The sequence below is a fragment of the Triplophysa rosa genome, linkage group LG17 (genome assembly GCF_024868665.1).
Source record: "Triplophysa rosa linkage group LG17, Trosa_1v2, whole genome shotgun sequence".
NCBI lineage: Eukaryota > Metazoa > Chordata > Actinopteri > Cypriniformes > Nemacheilidae > Triplophysa > Triplophysa rosa.
The window spans coordinates 10604430-10621450 of record NC_079906.1 but is presented as its reverse complement, the minus strand read 5'-3'; the positions used below and the strand labels follow the sequence as shown (position 1 = coordinate 10621450).

The 17021-nt window shown below is 39.2% G+C and overlaps 2 protein-coding genes across 4 annotated transcripts; one reads left to right on the top strand and one right to left on the bottom strand.

The window, feature by feature from the left end:
• Positions 1-7343: 7343 nt before the first annotated feature.
• Positions 7344-9042, bottom strand: htr1aa (5-hydroxytryptamine (serotonin) receptor 1A a). Its single transcript, XM_057356369.1, has one exon. It carries the CDS (start codon positions 8833-8835, stop codon positions 7633-7635), a length of 1203 nt encoding a protein of 400 aa, XP_057212352.1. The 5' UTR covers positions 8836-9042; the 3' UTR covers positions 7344-7632.
• On the top strand, positions 8279-16009 carry rnf180a (ring finger protein 180a). 3 transcript variants are annotated; one of them, XM_057356373.1, is made up of 5 exons: positions 8279-8380; positions 10479-11225; positions 13376-13607; positions 14586-14711; positions 14864-16009. In XM_057356373.1, the coding sequence occupies exons 2-5, from the start codon at positions 10833-10835 to the stop codon at positions 15064-15066; spliced, it is 954 nt and encodes a 317-aa protein (XP_057212356.1). In that variant the 5' UTR covers positions 8279-8380; positions 10479-10832; the 3' UTR covers positions 15067-16009. The 3 variants fall into 3 exon arrangements, with proteins under 3 accessions (XP_057212356.1, XP_057212355.1, XP_057212357.1); XM_057356372.1 differs by lacking the exon at positions 8279-8380 and adding an exon at positions 10359-10401; XM_057356374.1 differs by lacking the exons at positions 8279-8380; positions 14586-14711 and adding an exon at positions 10359-10401.
• The last annotated feature ends 1012 nt before the right edge of the window (positions 16010-17021 follow it).

The following is a 17021-nucleotide window of genomic DNA, read 5'->3' as shown; positions in this document are numbered from 1 at the left end:
TATAGATACAAACCCACTGAGACCTTTCTTTTGCATTCCATAGAAAATACAGTCATATACATATTTTAAACAACACGAGGGTGAATAAATAATAACAGAATTTTTATTTTTAATTCATTCCGGCTCTCTTATCTGACTAGACAAAAGCCATTCAAGAATGCTGATACAGGACCAGATCAGCATTGTGACTCTCTGTTACAGTAACCGCTGAAACAATACAATGACAAAGTTATCGATTCCCTTAGAGGTCACAGCAGACAGTGATCAAACATGCTCAGTCCCTCTCTCTCTCTCTCTCTCTCTCTCTCTCTCTCTGCCAATCTTTCTTGCACATTCTGTCTCATTGTAACCGCATTAACCTCTCAATAACAGCCCAAGCTAACAAACAAACTATCTTCATGTCATGATTGTTAATCAGCCACTCCTCCTCCTCCGTGTCTTACATTTTCCCTCTTTTAACATTCTGATGCATCAGCTTTGAGCAATTCCAGGGCATTTAAGGAAATTTGTTGCGAAATGTGCCAGTAGCAGCATGAGCATCATCTAAGACCTTCTGCTGAATCAAACGGCTTGGTCAAGTGTGTGAAAGGAAGCTAATGGAATTGAATGTAGACAGCAGTAGTACGGGAAGTTGTACGAACCTAACAGCGCTGACAGGGAGAGGGAGAGAGAGAACAGTTGAGAAAACCCGTCTCGCATTATATTGAAGTCAGGCTGTATTCAAACATTGTTAAAACTTTAATTACATGTCACGGCTATGTCAATACACACTCATTTGAGATAAGGGTGATGGGAGAGTCACGCTATATCAAACTATGAAATAAACAAAAGCCCTGCGGTCAGTCAGTGGGAATCAGACTGTGCTGTTTGACTTCACTAACATTTCTGTGGGGGCTTAAGAGATGACTCACGACCAATAACACAGTGAATTTATTGTGTCCATCCAACTGTCTCTTTAAAGTTGTAAACAAGATGTTAAATTGCTATTATTTTGTTGTTTCCAAAGACGTTTGAAGAAGATGAGAGATATTCACTTACCATACTGAAGACAGTGTGCATTCAAATCATTTGTCAGTACCAGCCATTGATTTGAACTGAGTGATGGATGTGAAACAAAAATAAGGTTGATGGGTAATTTTAGCGGGCGTCTTTTAACTTCTGTCACCACATTAGTCATTGGCTTGTGAGTTATTTTGCCCTTAAACCCTCTTTTCTGCTGTATCTGGAGTCAAACAGACAACCATATAATGCCCACTTATGGGAAATGTGAAGCATCATTTTATGTTTATTTTAACTAACCAGCATGAACTAAAACTATGTTTTTGCGCAGACAATATTGCTTTCTTTTTAATTATGTAAAAGATATTAAAGTTTCTCTTAATAAAGTTTGACATCTTAATCCCTCAAAGGGATAGCTTTATCCTTATTTATTCACTTTCATATTGCTCAAAACGTTTATATGACTCTTTCTTCTGTGGAACACAAAAGAAGATATAAAATGCTTTCGTGCCCATACAGTGGAAGTCAATGGGAACCGTTATTGTTTAGTTACCAACATTCTTCAAAATATCTTATTTTGTATTCTGCAGGAGAACGTCATACAGGTTTGGAATGACATATTCCAATTATTAAGAAATTTAAATTTTATGTGAACTATCCATTTAAATCTCATTTGGTTTTACCTTCTCTAAAACCAGTACTGATATAAAAGCTCTCAAGTGGCTGTGATGAATGATTCACTAAACACAAGCATTGGCGTGGATTTGTGTTAAGGTCATGGTCTTTCTCTTACGTAGCCTTTAAAAAGTCTGTATTAATTCCTGATGAAATAATCCAGACAAAATAAATCACAAAAAAGGTCCCAAAAAGATTTTTTACAATTAACCTTTTCCTACTCCTATTTGAAAAATACAGTACTTAGGAAATTCATAAGACCACCACCCAATGTAATGTTTCTGCAAAAGCTGCCCTAAACTAACAATATTGGTGATTACCAAAATCATTTTTATGTTTCTGTCATGGGTAATCCACCAGTATGCGTAATGCTCTTAAATCACAGACGTATTTCTAATGCAAAAATATAATTCTTGTTGCCATCCATGAATTTACTGTTTTACAAGAAAGGCAGAGTTGAAGAGTAAAGCACTTTATTATTTTATTCAGACGCCCAATTAGATTAATTTACTTGTAGTCCTTAATAGAAAAACTAGTTTTTAAGGTGGAATGCTACACTCGATTAATTTCTGACTTGTGAGAGAAGTTAAATGTGCTGGCTCAAATTTGGCAACAAAACATGAATAATGCCTATTTAGTTGTTTCACTTTTCTATTTGGCTAATAAACAATCTATTACAAATTTTTAGTTTTAAACCAATTTTTGTCAGATTGCTTAAAGATCGGGCAACACCAAGGCCGGACTTACCATTGGCCTTGACTGGGCTCCAGCCCAGGGGCCCCGCCCTTCAGGGGGCCCGCCTGCTGTCGTTAATTTGATTTGTTTAGTTATATGCCAGTCATTTTATTTTTCATTTAAACTTTGTGCATTGGCCTACCAATGTTCAATAGCACTGCCTTATGTAAGGAATGATGTCGTTTAATTGGCTAATCGTTCCGTCAGTCATGTTGGCGTTTCCTGATTGGTCATTTGTGGATTCTATCCGTTACGTTTACCGCAGTTGAAACCTGTCTGCTCATTAAGACGCTTGTTCTAATGGCTGACAAGAGCAATCGCAGTGCCGCGCTTAAAGAAAACCAAAAACTGAGAGACAAGAACGCGAAAGAACAGCATTTAGAAAATAATGATTCTTTACACCCATGGCACCACACCTTGATCTTTAGGCAGAGAATCCAGAGCATACCTGTCACCATCTCCCGCCAGGCCGCCACCCTCCGGTTTTATTTCAGTTATTTCTCCTTTGAAACTCGCGGACCGACGTGAGCCGGAACGCGTTCACACGCTGGCGCCCGCCTTTGGTAGGCGAAATTGAACGGTAGCCGAAGTAGAGTAGAGAGGATTCACATCCCCGCGAAAAACTGTCTCTGAATACACCGCTATATGATTCCACTCCGCGTTATCCGTTTGACGCTCTCTCCTCACAGTCTGTGTCCGCTCACTGAACACGACAGATCGGTTCATCCACAGGTAGATGCAGTAGAGTCTACTAGCTGTTGTTGTTGTTACACTTTCTTTGCTTTTACAAAAAACGTGTTATGAAAAGTGTTGTGTTCTGCAGACATCTCTGAATAAAAACAGGTAATATAGAGTTTATTTCTAATATTTCCCGTTATGTGGCCATAAGCGGTTCTTGTAAATAATATGCAAACACTGTTAAATCCATCCATGTAAATAAAAAATGAAAACATTCTGCTAACTAATAAACAAAGTTAAAACAACCGAACTACGGGACGCGTGAAGGGACAAACTGCTCGTTCTTTTTCAAACTGCGTTTAGATAGTTATTTCATGTCTGACGTTGAGATCTCTGGCAAAATGTAAATGCTAAATTAAGATGATACCTTGCAGATATACCATTCATGGATTCATGGCATGTGAGCTGCATTATAAACAGTCTCTTAGATTTACATTTAAGAATTTGACATGAAAATGATGTTATGTTAGACATAAAGTAATTAAAAGATTTAAAACGATTTATAACAGAGGGGTGCCCTATTTGCCCTGCACAACCTCAGTTAACTAGACTTTACAAAACTATGGACTCATCTCATTATTATGAAACTATTTAAGCCATAATAAGACGTTTCATCTCATTATATGAATACAATTTTAATGTGCATTTCAAACTCATAGATCTGTCATATGCTTTACTGATGGAATTGCAATAGAATACTAATATATTTTTAACACTTTACACCGTTGCATTAATTAACATTAGTTAAGCATTAGATTACATGTCTGCATTTGTTAATCTTTATTTTCAGTATTTACTAATATTTTTAAAAACATGCACCTGAACTAACATGAACATTTGTATTTGGCATTAACTAACAATAAACAAGATTAATAAATGCTGACAACTGTATTGCTCATTGTTGGTTTCATGTTAATGCAGGTGTTCTCAAATTTGAGATCCAAGACGTATAAGCTCTCAACATCCTCCAGAAATACAGGGAGAACACACACATTTGATCCTTTTTAGTAGTTTTCTTATTATGGATCAATAAATTTAATTTTAATTTTAAAATACATAATGGTAGGGCTGTATGATTATGTCAAAAACTATATTAGTCCCCTTGATATTGTAATGTTGATTATTAATGTTGATTGGATTTTACATTTAAGTATGTTTGAAACTTCCTACACGCTATAAACGTACCACTTGTGGCTCCCACTGTCAAAACAAGCATTATAAACGTGTAAACCAATGAACAAGTGTCATTGTTAGTCATTGGAGAAAAAAAACATTTACTAATGCTAACAAACACATGATTTTAAATGGTACGTGGGCCCCGAAAACAACTCAAGCCCAGGGGCCCCCATCCTCCTAAGTCCGGCCCTGGGCAACACACACAGTTTCTGCCAATCTCATATTAATCTTGAGTACCTATACAGTAGTACTGCATACGTCGTATCTTCAAAGAATATTTAGGTTGATCAATATTTATAAACGGAGATACAGCTGTACGATTATTTCCGGAAAAACACGAGCTGCTGGGGGCAGGCAGTGGGACGGAACTACAACACGAACACACAACACATCATCGCATTAATTCCTTCATGTTTTTACATTATAGGTCGATTGCCAACAAAATACAGACATGTGACTTAGTTTGACTTATCGCGTGCAGTTCATGTCCGGCATCTTTTGGCCCTGGGACCGCGCCATCTATCAGTTTCAAACGATCTCCAAATCCAGCCTCATATCCACCGTTTATATAACATCCATCACTGAAATGCTGTGAACAAACAAACAGACCTCAACTTCTCTCACTATCGCAAGAGTAACGAGCTGCAGCTGCAGCCCAACAGTGCAGCCAATCTTGATGCAACGCAGCCAATCTTGATAAGTGGGTTTTCCACTCGTCGGTTGAAACGTGGGTGGGCTATTTCTTTCACCTTGCCGTGGGCGTGCTTTTCCAGGAGAATTGCCCAATAAAAGTAATAGGATCCCTGTTACTAAACAGGGAACCAGACTTATAAAAAACTTTCCGAAACAAGTTGGAGTGCTGGGGGAGTGTATCAAGCACAGCAATACTACGTCATATGTCGAACTCGTTTTTTAACAAATTGACCATGTTAAGCATGAGAAGCCAGCACGTTCAAAAGTGTAAAGAAGTCAGAATGCATGACATAGCATGTTACCCGATCTTTAAATATTTGTGTTTTTATTATGACAGGTGGTCTAATAGTTTGTTAAGCACTGTATTTACAATAAAATAAATTATAGTTTGTTGTGCAATGTGTAAGTTTCAGGCCGCACCGATTTCATTAACACGAAACCAAGGCAGCACCAGATCTGTCTTTGATGCTGAATTAATTTCCCACATGCTTTTGATCTCATGCTTTCCAGCAAGGAAAGAAACTTTCACTGCTTTAAGTGCTTAGAAATCATGGTTCACGAGTCTTTGCAGTGATGCAATATATCACTTTGTTCTGACAGAACCTATGCGGTTTTAACTCTTCTCACTGTTCTAAAGCAAACGTCAAGTGTGACTAACAGAAATTTTAAAACGCTAGCTGTCTAGAGAGTGATCAGACACTCTCTTTTCTCTCACCATTTCGACTCACGAATAGTTACACAGGTTAAAATGACCTTGCGATCGTCCCTCAGGGCCGTTTTCATTTACTCAATTGCACGAGGGAGGGAAGGAATTCATACTGTGCCTGTTCCTTATGGTCTCATCAAGTTAGTCGCTGGCAATTTATAACTCTGACACGGGGGCAAGACTACTGTCTTGGTGATGGACCATTTAAAAAAAATACACAAGTGAAAATAAGTGAAATGAGTTCATGGTCCCTTTAACCAGCGATGGTGGATTAAAGGAGTGAGTCAGCAAATTTTTTCACTCCCATAGCGGATATTACCCAGAGTGCTTTGTATTCATTCCAGCTTTCCTGTGGCTCAGTGGTTAGAGCATGGCGCTAGCAAAGCCAAGGTCATGGGTTCGATCCCAGGGGATTGCACATAGTTAGGAACAAACGTATAGTACAATGCAATGCAATGTAAGTTGCTTTGGATAAAAGCGTCTGCCAAATGCATTAATGTAAATGTAAACGTCATTCACAATATCCATTGTCAGGTTATCAACGGTGTCAGCTTTCTTAGCAAATGGCGTTATGCTAGTGAACAGGCACGTTTTCAAATGTAGGATGAAATAACAAATCATAAACATTACATTAAGTACTAGCTCTTCCATTTATCTTTTTTTACATTTTCATTTTGCCAAGGTTCTGTGTGGGCAGAGCTTTAGGATGTACAGTAATAGTAACTTTTTTGCATCGTTGCATTTCCTATCACGTTGTGCATGTGACCACTGAACACGAAATGTCACTGGTGAAGAAGTTGAAATGAAGAGATTCCAACCGAGATATTAGCGAGGAAGTCCATATCGATAGCTGTTATTTGTCACAGAATTGATCGAGGGTATTAGACTTCAAACCATTTCAGAATCCACTGAGGAGTTTTCATTTTTAATCACAATTGCTTTGCTTTTGGACTTACAGATTTAAGGGTCTTAAGATGCTGGTGTGATGGAGCGTGGCATGACTACACTATCAGAGGTACAGAGGGCCCATGGGTATTGGTCTAGCTGTGCCTGAGGCAAACTAATCATTGTGTGCTCTCCACAGCTCTGATACCAACTGTCACGTCTTTTTAAAGTGCAAAACTTTAACTTTGTATTGCTTTACTTTGAAATATTGTTTTTATTTTAATCACTTGAAGTAAATTAGATTTGTCGGCAAACAGCTAACCACACAAGTTTGATTCAAACCATAATCGTTTCATGCCATTTTAACTTTGACAACTGATCCAGCGTGGTTTAGAAATCATCACAGAAATCTGTAAACACATGACTTAGAATTTCATTTCCTTGCAATGACACTGTGAGCCGTACCTTTTTAAGTCCATAACTAAAGTGATTCAGATACAATCCATTTTGTGTGATCTATATATTTCTTTTTTATTTCAAGGTCACTCTAATGTAATAAAACTGCTAAAAAACAGAAGGAACAGGAATAATTGCATTACATTGTCTACACAAATTATCTGCTGGGCCTTGATATGTGTGCACTTCAAATCCCACACACTGCTCATTGCGAGAAAGGTGCCTTACTCTGGGCTTCAATAATAATATAGAGAAACCAGACTGGTTTTATTAAGGACTTTATTGTTGAATGCAACAACGCAGATTTCACTTATAATTGTGGTCTGACAGTCCTTGTCTTTCATCTGAATCCATCCAGTGGTAGGCTATATGCACAGTTTATGGAGGAAGCAAAAAACTTCACAGATAAACATACACAGAAGGACCAAGCTCTACCTCTTCTTGTGCGGTTCTGCCTTTTATGTCCCTTCAAATGAATGGAACTGATCAGTCATTTAACAGTATCAGCATCCATTAAATAGCATTGTTCAAAAAACAACTTTTGATGAGATGACGCAGTTCCTCAGAGTTCACTGTCTAATACATTTGCATTTCAAAATTTTCTTAAATGCATTTTGAAAGTCTTTATTGAAGTACGCGTATATGATGGGATTCAACAGTGAGTTGGAGTATCCGAGCCAGTTAATGACTGCCCTCAACCACTCCGGCATAAAACAGTCTTTACAGAAAGGCAAAACAAGCGCCACTATGAAAAAAGGCAGCCAGCAGAAAATGAACGTGCCCATAATGATCCCCAGAGTCTTGACCGTTTTGCGCTCTCTTGCCAGAGCCACTTTGCGCTTCGCTTCCGTGTTTTTTTCGTGTCTGTTCTCGAAGCAGGTCTGTGGGTTGTTTGGCAGGGCAAGGTGGTTTCTGGAGACGCTTTGGACTTCTGTGATCTCGAACGATTCTGCGTCCTCCGCGTGTTTCAGCGCTCCGTTTACGCACACGCAGGGCTGTGGCTCCACGCTTCGTCTCCAGGTTTTGCTCACCTCGCCGTTCGCCCTCCTCGGAAACAACGCCGGAGACACGCTTAGGCATTTATCCGATACTTTCTCAGTTTTCTTTACCGTTTTCCTAATTCGAAACCTCGCCGCTCTGAATATCCTGCCGTAGAGTACCAACATAAGAATGAGCGGGATGTAAAAAGCTCCAAAAGTTGAATAGATGGTGTAACCGTGGTCTTGGCTGATTGTGCACGCGTTGGGATCTGCCCGGTCCTCCGGCTTCCTCCAACCCAACATTGGCGGAATTGAAATGGAAAATCCTATAAGCCAGGTGAGGCTGATCAAGATAGCCGCTCTTCTGGGGGTCCTTTTATTCACGTAGTCTATGGGATCAGTGATCGCCCAGTACCTGTCCAAAGCAATTGCGCACAGGTGCAGAATGGAAGATGTGCAGCACAACACGTCTAGAGATATGAACAGGTCGCATATCTCCTGTCCAAGTGTCCATATGTTCAAAACCTGATACAGGGCCGCCATGGGTAGTACCAGCACCGACACCATGAGGTCTGTGACAGCCAAGGAGCCGATGAGATAGTTAGCCACATTCTGAAGCGATCTCTCCAAGGCAATGGCAGCAATTACGCACGCGTTTCCTAATATGGCAAACAGAATTAACGCACCCAGAAAAAGCGAGGCGACTATTTGGTAACTCAGGGTAACTTCACTAACTATCGTCGCGTTCTCACTCCACTCTTGGGTTTCTGTGGTGTTGTTGAAACTCTCCATGGTGAGAGCGGTCACAGTATTCAGAGACAGTCTCTTACGCCAGTGTGTCTGTCCAGCGTCACCTCGCTGCTCTGAAGACGCATGGCGGTCTCTGGGCTCAGGAAGTGCTGCACACTAGAGCTGCTATCATTGGCGCCCGGTGACGAAGTGAATTCATTTATACGAGTCGTGCTGAGTGCGTCAGAGATGACTGAGAGGTTGGCGCGCGCACTTCGGCACAGCGGTTTGTCGAGCAGCTATACGTTTGTGTGCAAAGATTTAAAGTAGGTTGTTCTTCACGTATGAGCTTTTCCCTTGAAACGTGTTGTGAGATAAAGGAAATGTTCAACAGTTGCTTTGCACACGAGTTGTGGAAGTACACGGTGTCTGTTTCTGTTAAGGGCAAATTGTTTTTGTTAGTTGTGCTACGTTTATAATGCTGATATAGCTTTGTTTTTACATATTAGATGCACACATCTTTTCCTCATATTATTCTGGTGAACAAATAATAAGTGAAAAATAAATTATTACTGTTTTTTTTTCTTTACAAAAATTGAAACAAGTGATATCTGATGTCAATTATGACAATGCTTTAAATATTGTGGCCATTTTAATGATTAATTAAATAATTGTAATAATGCAGAACTTTTTGTTTGTCGAATACGTCAGAAACTGCACGTTCAGCACCACGGACAGCTCCCGTGTTACCAGAACGGAAATTTGCTGCCATCTGGTGAGAATATGGGAAAAAAGATGAAAGAATATATGACAGCGTGATAACGGGACCCGATTCAAATCACTCGCAACATATATGTTTACCTCTTTCACCTCATTTACTGCTGGAAAAGTGACAGAAATACTCATCTAGTTTTTTTCATTCATTTTACAAAGTTTGCTTTTTGCAAAGCGAACCACGGAAACGTATGTGGTTCTAATAATACTGACATTGATCACGTTCGCAAACATTAAAACATTATATAATTGATCATTAGTGAATAGTTCTTATAAAAGCTTACAGGACATTCATTTTAATGATAATAAAAAGAAATTACATTGAAATGATATCATCCATTAAGCTTCCATTTATCAACAATGTCGTTTATCGTAGATGCCCATTATATTTCGCCCTTATTTTGCGCATTATGCCACTCTTAATTTAATTCTTACAGTATACAATCATAGTTTTGTTCTTAAAGATTGCAGTGCCACCTACATAGCACGTGGGTTGAGTGAGACTTGAAGATGTTTACATTATTCAATTCAATTTGAACGTTTGTTTGTATAGCGCTTTACACAGTTTACACTATTGCAAATCAGCTTTACACAAGGGCACAATATAAAACACACGTAAAACAAAAAATAATAAAAATAAGAAAAATTTTAAATGATTCACTATTCATTTATTCTAAACTATTCTTACAAATAAGTACAACACATAAAATAAAAATTGTAACTGTACAAAACGAAATGAAATATAGGCATAAATTAATTACAATATAAATACATGTCTTTTACTGTCTTTCAGCATGTCACTTATATGCTGCTAACTGTTCAGAGAAAAACAGCTGACCTTGTCTGTTGAAAAAGGTTGGTCTAGTTACTTCACCAAATTTTTACACTCTTATAACACAATGCTTTCATTGTTGCTTGTTTGGATTCTGTAGGTCCTGTGAACAATTGTGCCGCTGAACTGCCATTATTTAGGGGGCTTTGCCATTGTCAACTGTGCAAATGCCTCGGGGGGGCCAGTATGTTCCTGCTCATCTGGGCCTCAGTTGTCATCCTAAATGTTCTCTGGTCTGGTGCGGAGTGAATGGGCTTGTTGGCTGTGGTGGGGGCAGGGCTGGACTGGGAAGAAAAATTGTCCCTGGATATCTTGAGGGAATCTTGAGCATACGGCTGAAGCTCTGTGCTTAGAGGTCAGACCCCTGCACAAGGCCATCAGACTAGCCCACAAGAAGGCTCTTAGCTTGGAAAGTAATCTACTTTTTCCAGAGCGTCGTATCATAGTAGAGCATATGCTTAGGTCCAGCCACCAATCTTCCCCATGCCGAAGGACTAGCCCACCTGCTCAGACTCCCCATGACAGAACCAGCACGCTCTCTAGGAGAACCAGACTAGAACCTCTTGAGTCAAATATTATAAGAGGCTCACAGATCTCTCCAGAGGATTGGCCTTTCAACCGTAGAGCTCATCTGATGTTTCTGAGCAGCTCTGAAGATGAACACGAGGTTGGAGAGCAGACTGGCGCAGCAACAGCAGAGCTCAGCGTGGCTTCATCCCTACTTACGCCCACTCCCACCAGGGAACGCAGGCTGAGTAAGAGAGAGAGAAGACGACTGAAGAGCCTGAGGAGAAGACAGAAGAGAAGAGAACGAAGCAGACAGAGTCAGCTGCATGAGAATGAGCAGGTGACACATTAACACAGACATAACACAGTCTTGTACACACAGTGAAAAGGGGAAAGATAAGTTGTTTTTTGTAACAAAGAGAGAATGCTGTGATTCTATTATATTTACATTTATAATAATACTAATAAGACAGTGAATCCAGATTTACAGGGATGGATGAGTGATTGTTTTCATTTGAATTGAAATTCATTTGAAATGAATTATAATAATGAATAACTATTAATTTGATATGCATAATTTGAATGTTCACTTTTATATAAGTATATATATGTGTGTATGTGTTTAGGTATAATCATCATTTTTGTTTCATTCTGTGAACTACTAAAAATATTTATCCAAAATTTCAAATGAAAATATGATTTGCATTTATTTGCCGAAAACTGGAGAAACTGGTCAAAATAACAGAAGAAATGCTTTATATTTTTTCAAACCTCAAATACTGCAAAGAAAACAAGTTCATGCTCACTTTTATGCAATACACCAGTCATATTTGTGCATGTATTTAGGACAAGTTCAAAAATTAATTTGTATGTGATTACCTTGGATTCTTATCAGTTTTTATGTGTCTTGCCATGCTGTCAGTGTTTCACATTGCTGTTGAATGCATTTTTCACTCCTGAGGTTTGATTTTTGATGTCTGGTTTATTATCTCCGTGGGGACAGTCCATAAGCGTAATGATATTTATACTGTACAAACTGTATATTTTATGCCCTACCCCTAAACCTAAAGATCATAGAAAACCTTTTGGATTTTTAGATTTTCAAAATACAGTTCAGTACGATTTATAATCTTTTTGCCCGTGGGGACCAAAAAGCGTATAAATCGTACTGAACGACACAAGTCCCCATGAGTTGGTGTTTATTCAGGTTTAGGTCCCTACCGGCATCGGGATATAAAAACAGGGCCACACGCACACATGCACGCGTGTTCCATGTTTTATGGGGACATTCCATAGATGTGGTTTTTATACTGTACAAACTGTATATCATATTCCCTACCCCTAACCCAACCCCTAAACCTAACAATCACACACAACTGTCTGCTCTTTTAGATTTTCAAAAAAGTTAATTCTGTATGATTTATAAGCTTGTTTCCTCATGGGAAAAAATAACTGAAATAAAATAACTTATAACTGAAATAACTGAAGAAAGTACAATATAGAAACACCATAAGTTTCTGTGTTTTCAAGCTCAACTAAAGAATGAATGATTTGCTCAGAATAGATAATTTTCCAGCAGAGGGCAGCTTTTATCAATCAAGTGTTAAGATAAAAATTTGCTCAGCCCCATGTCATTCCAAACCTGCATGACTGCAGAAAACAAAAGAAGATATTTGGAAGAATGTTGATAACCAAACAACATCGGACCCATTGACTTCCATTGTATGGACACAAAACCACTAATACATTTCTGACATTTAACAAAGAATATATCATTACTAATATATCATTACTTGCAGTGTGACAAATTACGTTTTAAATGTTCAAAATGTTTACAGTAACGTGGTCTCTCAATTATTATAAAGTCATATAATAGTTTTAAAATAGTTTAAGATGAACTACATTGTACTCTTGAAGTTTACTTCCTGTCACATTCCCGACACACACAGGGTTATAATAGATGTTGTCTATTTTTGCTGTCGGTGTTCAGACTTTCTTGCTGGTGTTAACAGGGGAAATCTTGTGAGAATGATCTTGGTGATCTCAGGATGCGTTACTGGGTTGTCTAGGGGCATGTGAAGACGTTATGAGAAGTATATTTGGTGATAATGACACACCTAGGGAACAGGGTGGTCCCTGGAGTCTTCTGAGGGTGTGATTGTTGTAATTACGCAGACGGGCCCTGAGCTCCAGAGGTGCCATATGTGGTACACACAACCTCTGCTTGAATCCTTGTGAGACTTTCTGTATCAAAATAGTCCAGAACAGGAACATTTCTAAACGTTTTTGTTGTATGTGATAATCAACAAGCGAATTGGAACATTAAGATCATGGTGGCCCATAGGGTCATGATTATCCAGAAGATCAAAATAAAACCATGTTTATACAAACCATCTCTAAACTCTACCACAGTCATCCTACTCAAGTAAAGGTGAATCTCACCAGATTGTTCAGTTTAATAGCACTGAGTCATTTCTCCCTCTGTTGAAGAGCTCTACAGGGGACCCATCTAGCTGCAGTGAGGATGAGGAGCTCCCAGGCCGGGATCGTGAAGGCTACAACTGTGCTGTATGTCTAGACGTCTACTTCAGTCCATACAAGTGCCACCCATGCAGTCATATCTTCTGTGAACCTTGTCTGCGGATGCTGGCCAAGAACTGCCACACCAACACACCATGTCCATTGTGCAGGACCACCATTAAACATGTTTTCTTCCAGAAAGGTTTGTTTCAGACAAAAAGACAATCTAAATAGTCTGATATCTAGACTGAGGAAATCCAAAAGATACTGGTCAAAAAGTAACTGCCCTGCCATGATTGTCCTCCTCACTGGATGCCCCAATGAATTTGTATGGTAGTATATTCACAATGTAAATTATGTGCAGATGCTCCGAGAGCTGTCAAACATTATGGTTTCTTTATAGAAATTGAACAGAAATGATGCACTTACTGTATATCAATAGCTAAAACTAAAGGTGACATTGATAAATCTGGGCATATGGGACAGACTGATCTGGAAAACATGATCTACTGCATAAGCTATGTAAATCAAACCACATAACATGAGGCTTTTTTGTCGTAATTCTGCCTCATCTTGTCATGTCTTTCTTGATCTTGTGGCAGAATCACGACAGGATTCCTTGTTTTATGTGGAGAGAGAAGTTTTGGCCTTCCACATTCCCTCTCTCTCCGGTGTCGCGTCTCTGTTCCCGCCCTTTCGTCTCGTTATTGCTTGTTAATTAGTTCATGTCCCACACCTGTTCCCTCTTGATTTGCTCCCCTTTAAATAGTCCTCATGTTTCATTGACCTGTGTTCGGTCATTGTGTGTGGTGTGCTTGTGTTCGTTGTGACATGGCTCTGATACAGAGAGTATTGTTTTGCCTGTGCTCGTTACTAAGAGTCAAGTAAGTCAAGTCCAGTAAGTGTAGTTATTTGTCTAGTGTTGTATTCATCTAGTTAGTCTGTGTTCTTGTTGTCTACTTGATTATTCCCTTTGTCATTATTGTTTTACCCCCTCGTGGGCCTTTGTTTTGTGTTTTATATTTTATTATTAAAATCTGTTGTCCAATGCTGCCTGCAATTGGGTTCTTCTCCTCAAGTTCCTGACACTTTTTAATGCACATTGACCAATTATTAGTAATAGCGCTGAGCGCACAGATGATTCATAGACAAATAAATTCACACATCCCACTCTTCACAGAACTGAACCGCACAGCCCGTACGTTCTTCCCAAAGGAATACCTGTCTCGGAAGCAGGCCTTCCAGAAATCAAGCTGCGCAAAATGGCCCCTTCCGAGCTGCCGTAAACTGCTTAGAATATTTGGAGGTAAACATTTTTTTTTGGAGGATAAAATGTCCAAAAGGATGAAAAATTGCTAAAATAGGAATAGCAGACAGATTTCTGAGGTATTCTTATATGGCAGTTATTAATACAATGTAATGTTTCTTGCTATCTCCCTCTTTATTTTTCTTACTTAGGCATTCAAAGACAGGCAAGTCCAACTGGCAGACGGCAGTTCCCTGCCGGGGGCTACAGGCTTGATGCCTTCAACTTTGAGGATGATTCGCATGGCTGGCGATTTGACATGGACATGGTGATCATTTATATATACTCTGCCAACTGGGTCATTGGCTTCATTATCTTCTGCTTGTTCTGCTACTTCTTCTTCTCTTCCTTTTGAAAAGGACATGTATGAAGGCAGCAGTGTGTAAGATCTTATAGACAGACAAATATCACAAGCTATGGACTGTGGTATCCTATTTAAGAAGCCAGTCATCAATCACAGGACGAAATATTTTCATGAAGTTGAAACTGCCTCTAAATTGAAGTGGAGTTTTGAGTTTGTGGATTGAGTAATATGTTTGCTTTAACAGGATTTTGGCAAACTTTGTCGAGTGTTGAATTCACAGTGACCTTAAATAGTATTTGGGCTCATGAGTTAGTCAAAACAGTGGAGTTTGGTCAAACTATGGCAGCGAGACAGCGAATAGTTGTCTTAAATCAGAGGAGATCTGGCCCTCCCGGCTGAGCCTGGTTTCTCCCGAGGTTTTTTTTTCTCCATTATTCAGCATTGGAGTTTGGGTTCCTTGCCACAGCAGAGCAGTGCAGTGTTGGCTTGCTCACCGGGAGACTGCATTTATTTATTTATTTATTCATTTATTTATTAGATATTATTTATTATAATGATCTTGCTTGGTCTATAAACACCATGCACTGTGCTGTGTTTTACCTTTCTGTGTTTTTCTTATTTGCTCCTGTAAAGCTGCTTTGGAACAATGCACATTGTGAAAAGCGCTATATAAATAAAATTGAATTGAATTGAATTAAATCAAAGACGGCGCCGTCTGCGGAGCCAGTTAGTGTATTTGCACAATTTCATTAGAGAACATTTTGGTCCCCTGGCTACCATGTCAGAAGAGAAAATTCTACACAAATTTAGCCTGCCACGGAAGCAAATTCTGCAGCTCTTGCATCTTGTTGGCCCAACTTTGTCGAGACAAACTCGACGGAGCTACCCCCTCAGCCCCGAAAATCAGCTGCTGCATGGCGGCTCTTCGTTTTTATGCCGTGGGGAGTTTTATGGAGGTGTTTGGGGATGAATATGGGCTGAGAAAGACCTCGGTGTGGCGTCCACTCAGTGACAAACATCCTGCTCCGTCATGCCACCGATTACACACGTATGCCTTTCGCCAGGCACGACGTGATGGAGGCACATCAAGGCTTCAAATGAGTGATTCACGCCAATAATGTGAATCAACATAGATCGTGGAGAACATTAACACACGATGGCAAACTATGAGAATATAAATGACCCTTTCAAAAACAAGCGAAGCCAAACAGCCAGTTAATGTAGCTGGTTAACGCAGAAAACGTATGGCCGTGAGGGTGCGGGATCGGACACATGCAAAATTATAAATACATGCATACACACACATATTTCTTTCTTTCTTTATGCTATTTCAGTGAGCCCTGATAAATGCAATTTGTGCTATTTCTAAAGCGTTTCTTTATAATAAACATTGTTTTCTCAATACTTTACCCACTCTACGCAAGGTAGAGCGAACAAGGTAGGCCACCACGGACAACACCTGCTAACGTGGCACTTAAGAAGGTTTACCTTAAGTAACCTCCAAAGGTATAGTTCGGTGAACACGCCTAGAAAAGGTATAACTTGAGTTAAGGTGTACCGTTAGAGTCTTCGTAGCGCACTAAGAGACAACGTTATCGGGAAACGCAGCCCAGTTTGTTATCTGTGTATTTGCCATTATGTGAAAGTCCTTTGTAAATAATCTTATTTAAAGAACTGTCATTTGCAATAAGAAATTACTTTTAAAATCATATCAAATGTTTTACAACATGTCATGATATGCTAGTTAAATTCGTAGCATTCGTTAAATGTGTCTGTTTAGGAATACATTTAAATACCCCTGGTGAACAGTCATAGAGGATCTAGATGACACCTTTTGCCTTTAAATAAAAAAGCCTCAAATTAATTATAATTAATTTTATTAAACATCAAAAAAAGATGGGTTATTTTCAACCCAACGCTGGATTAAAAAGGGACAAACCCAGCTGTTGGGTTAAGTTAACCATGAAAACGTTTGTTGACCTAGCATCTTAGGTTGACGAATTACA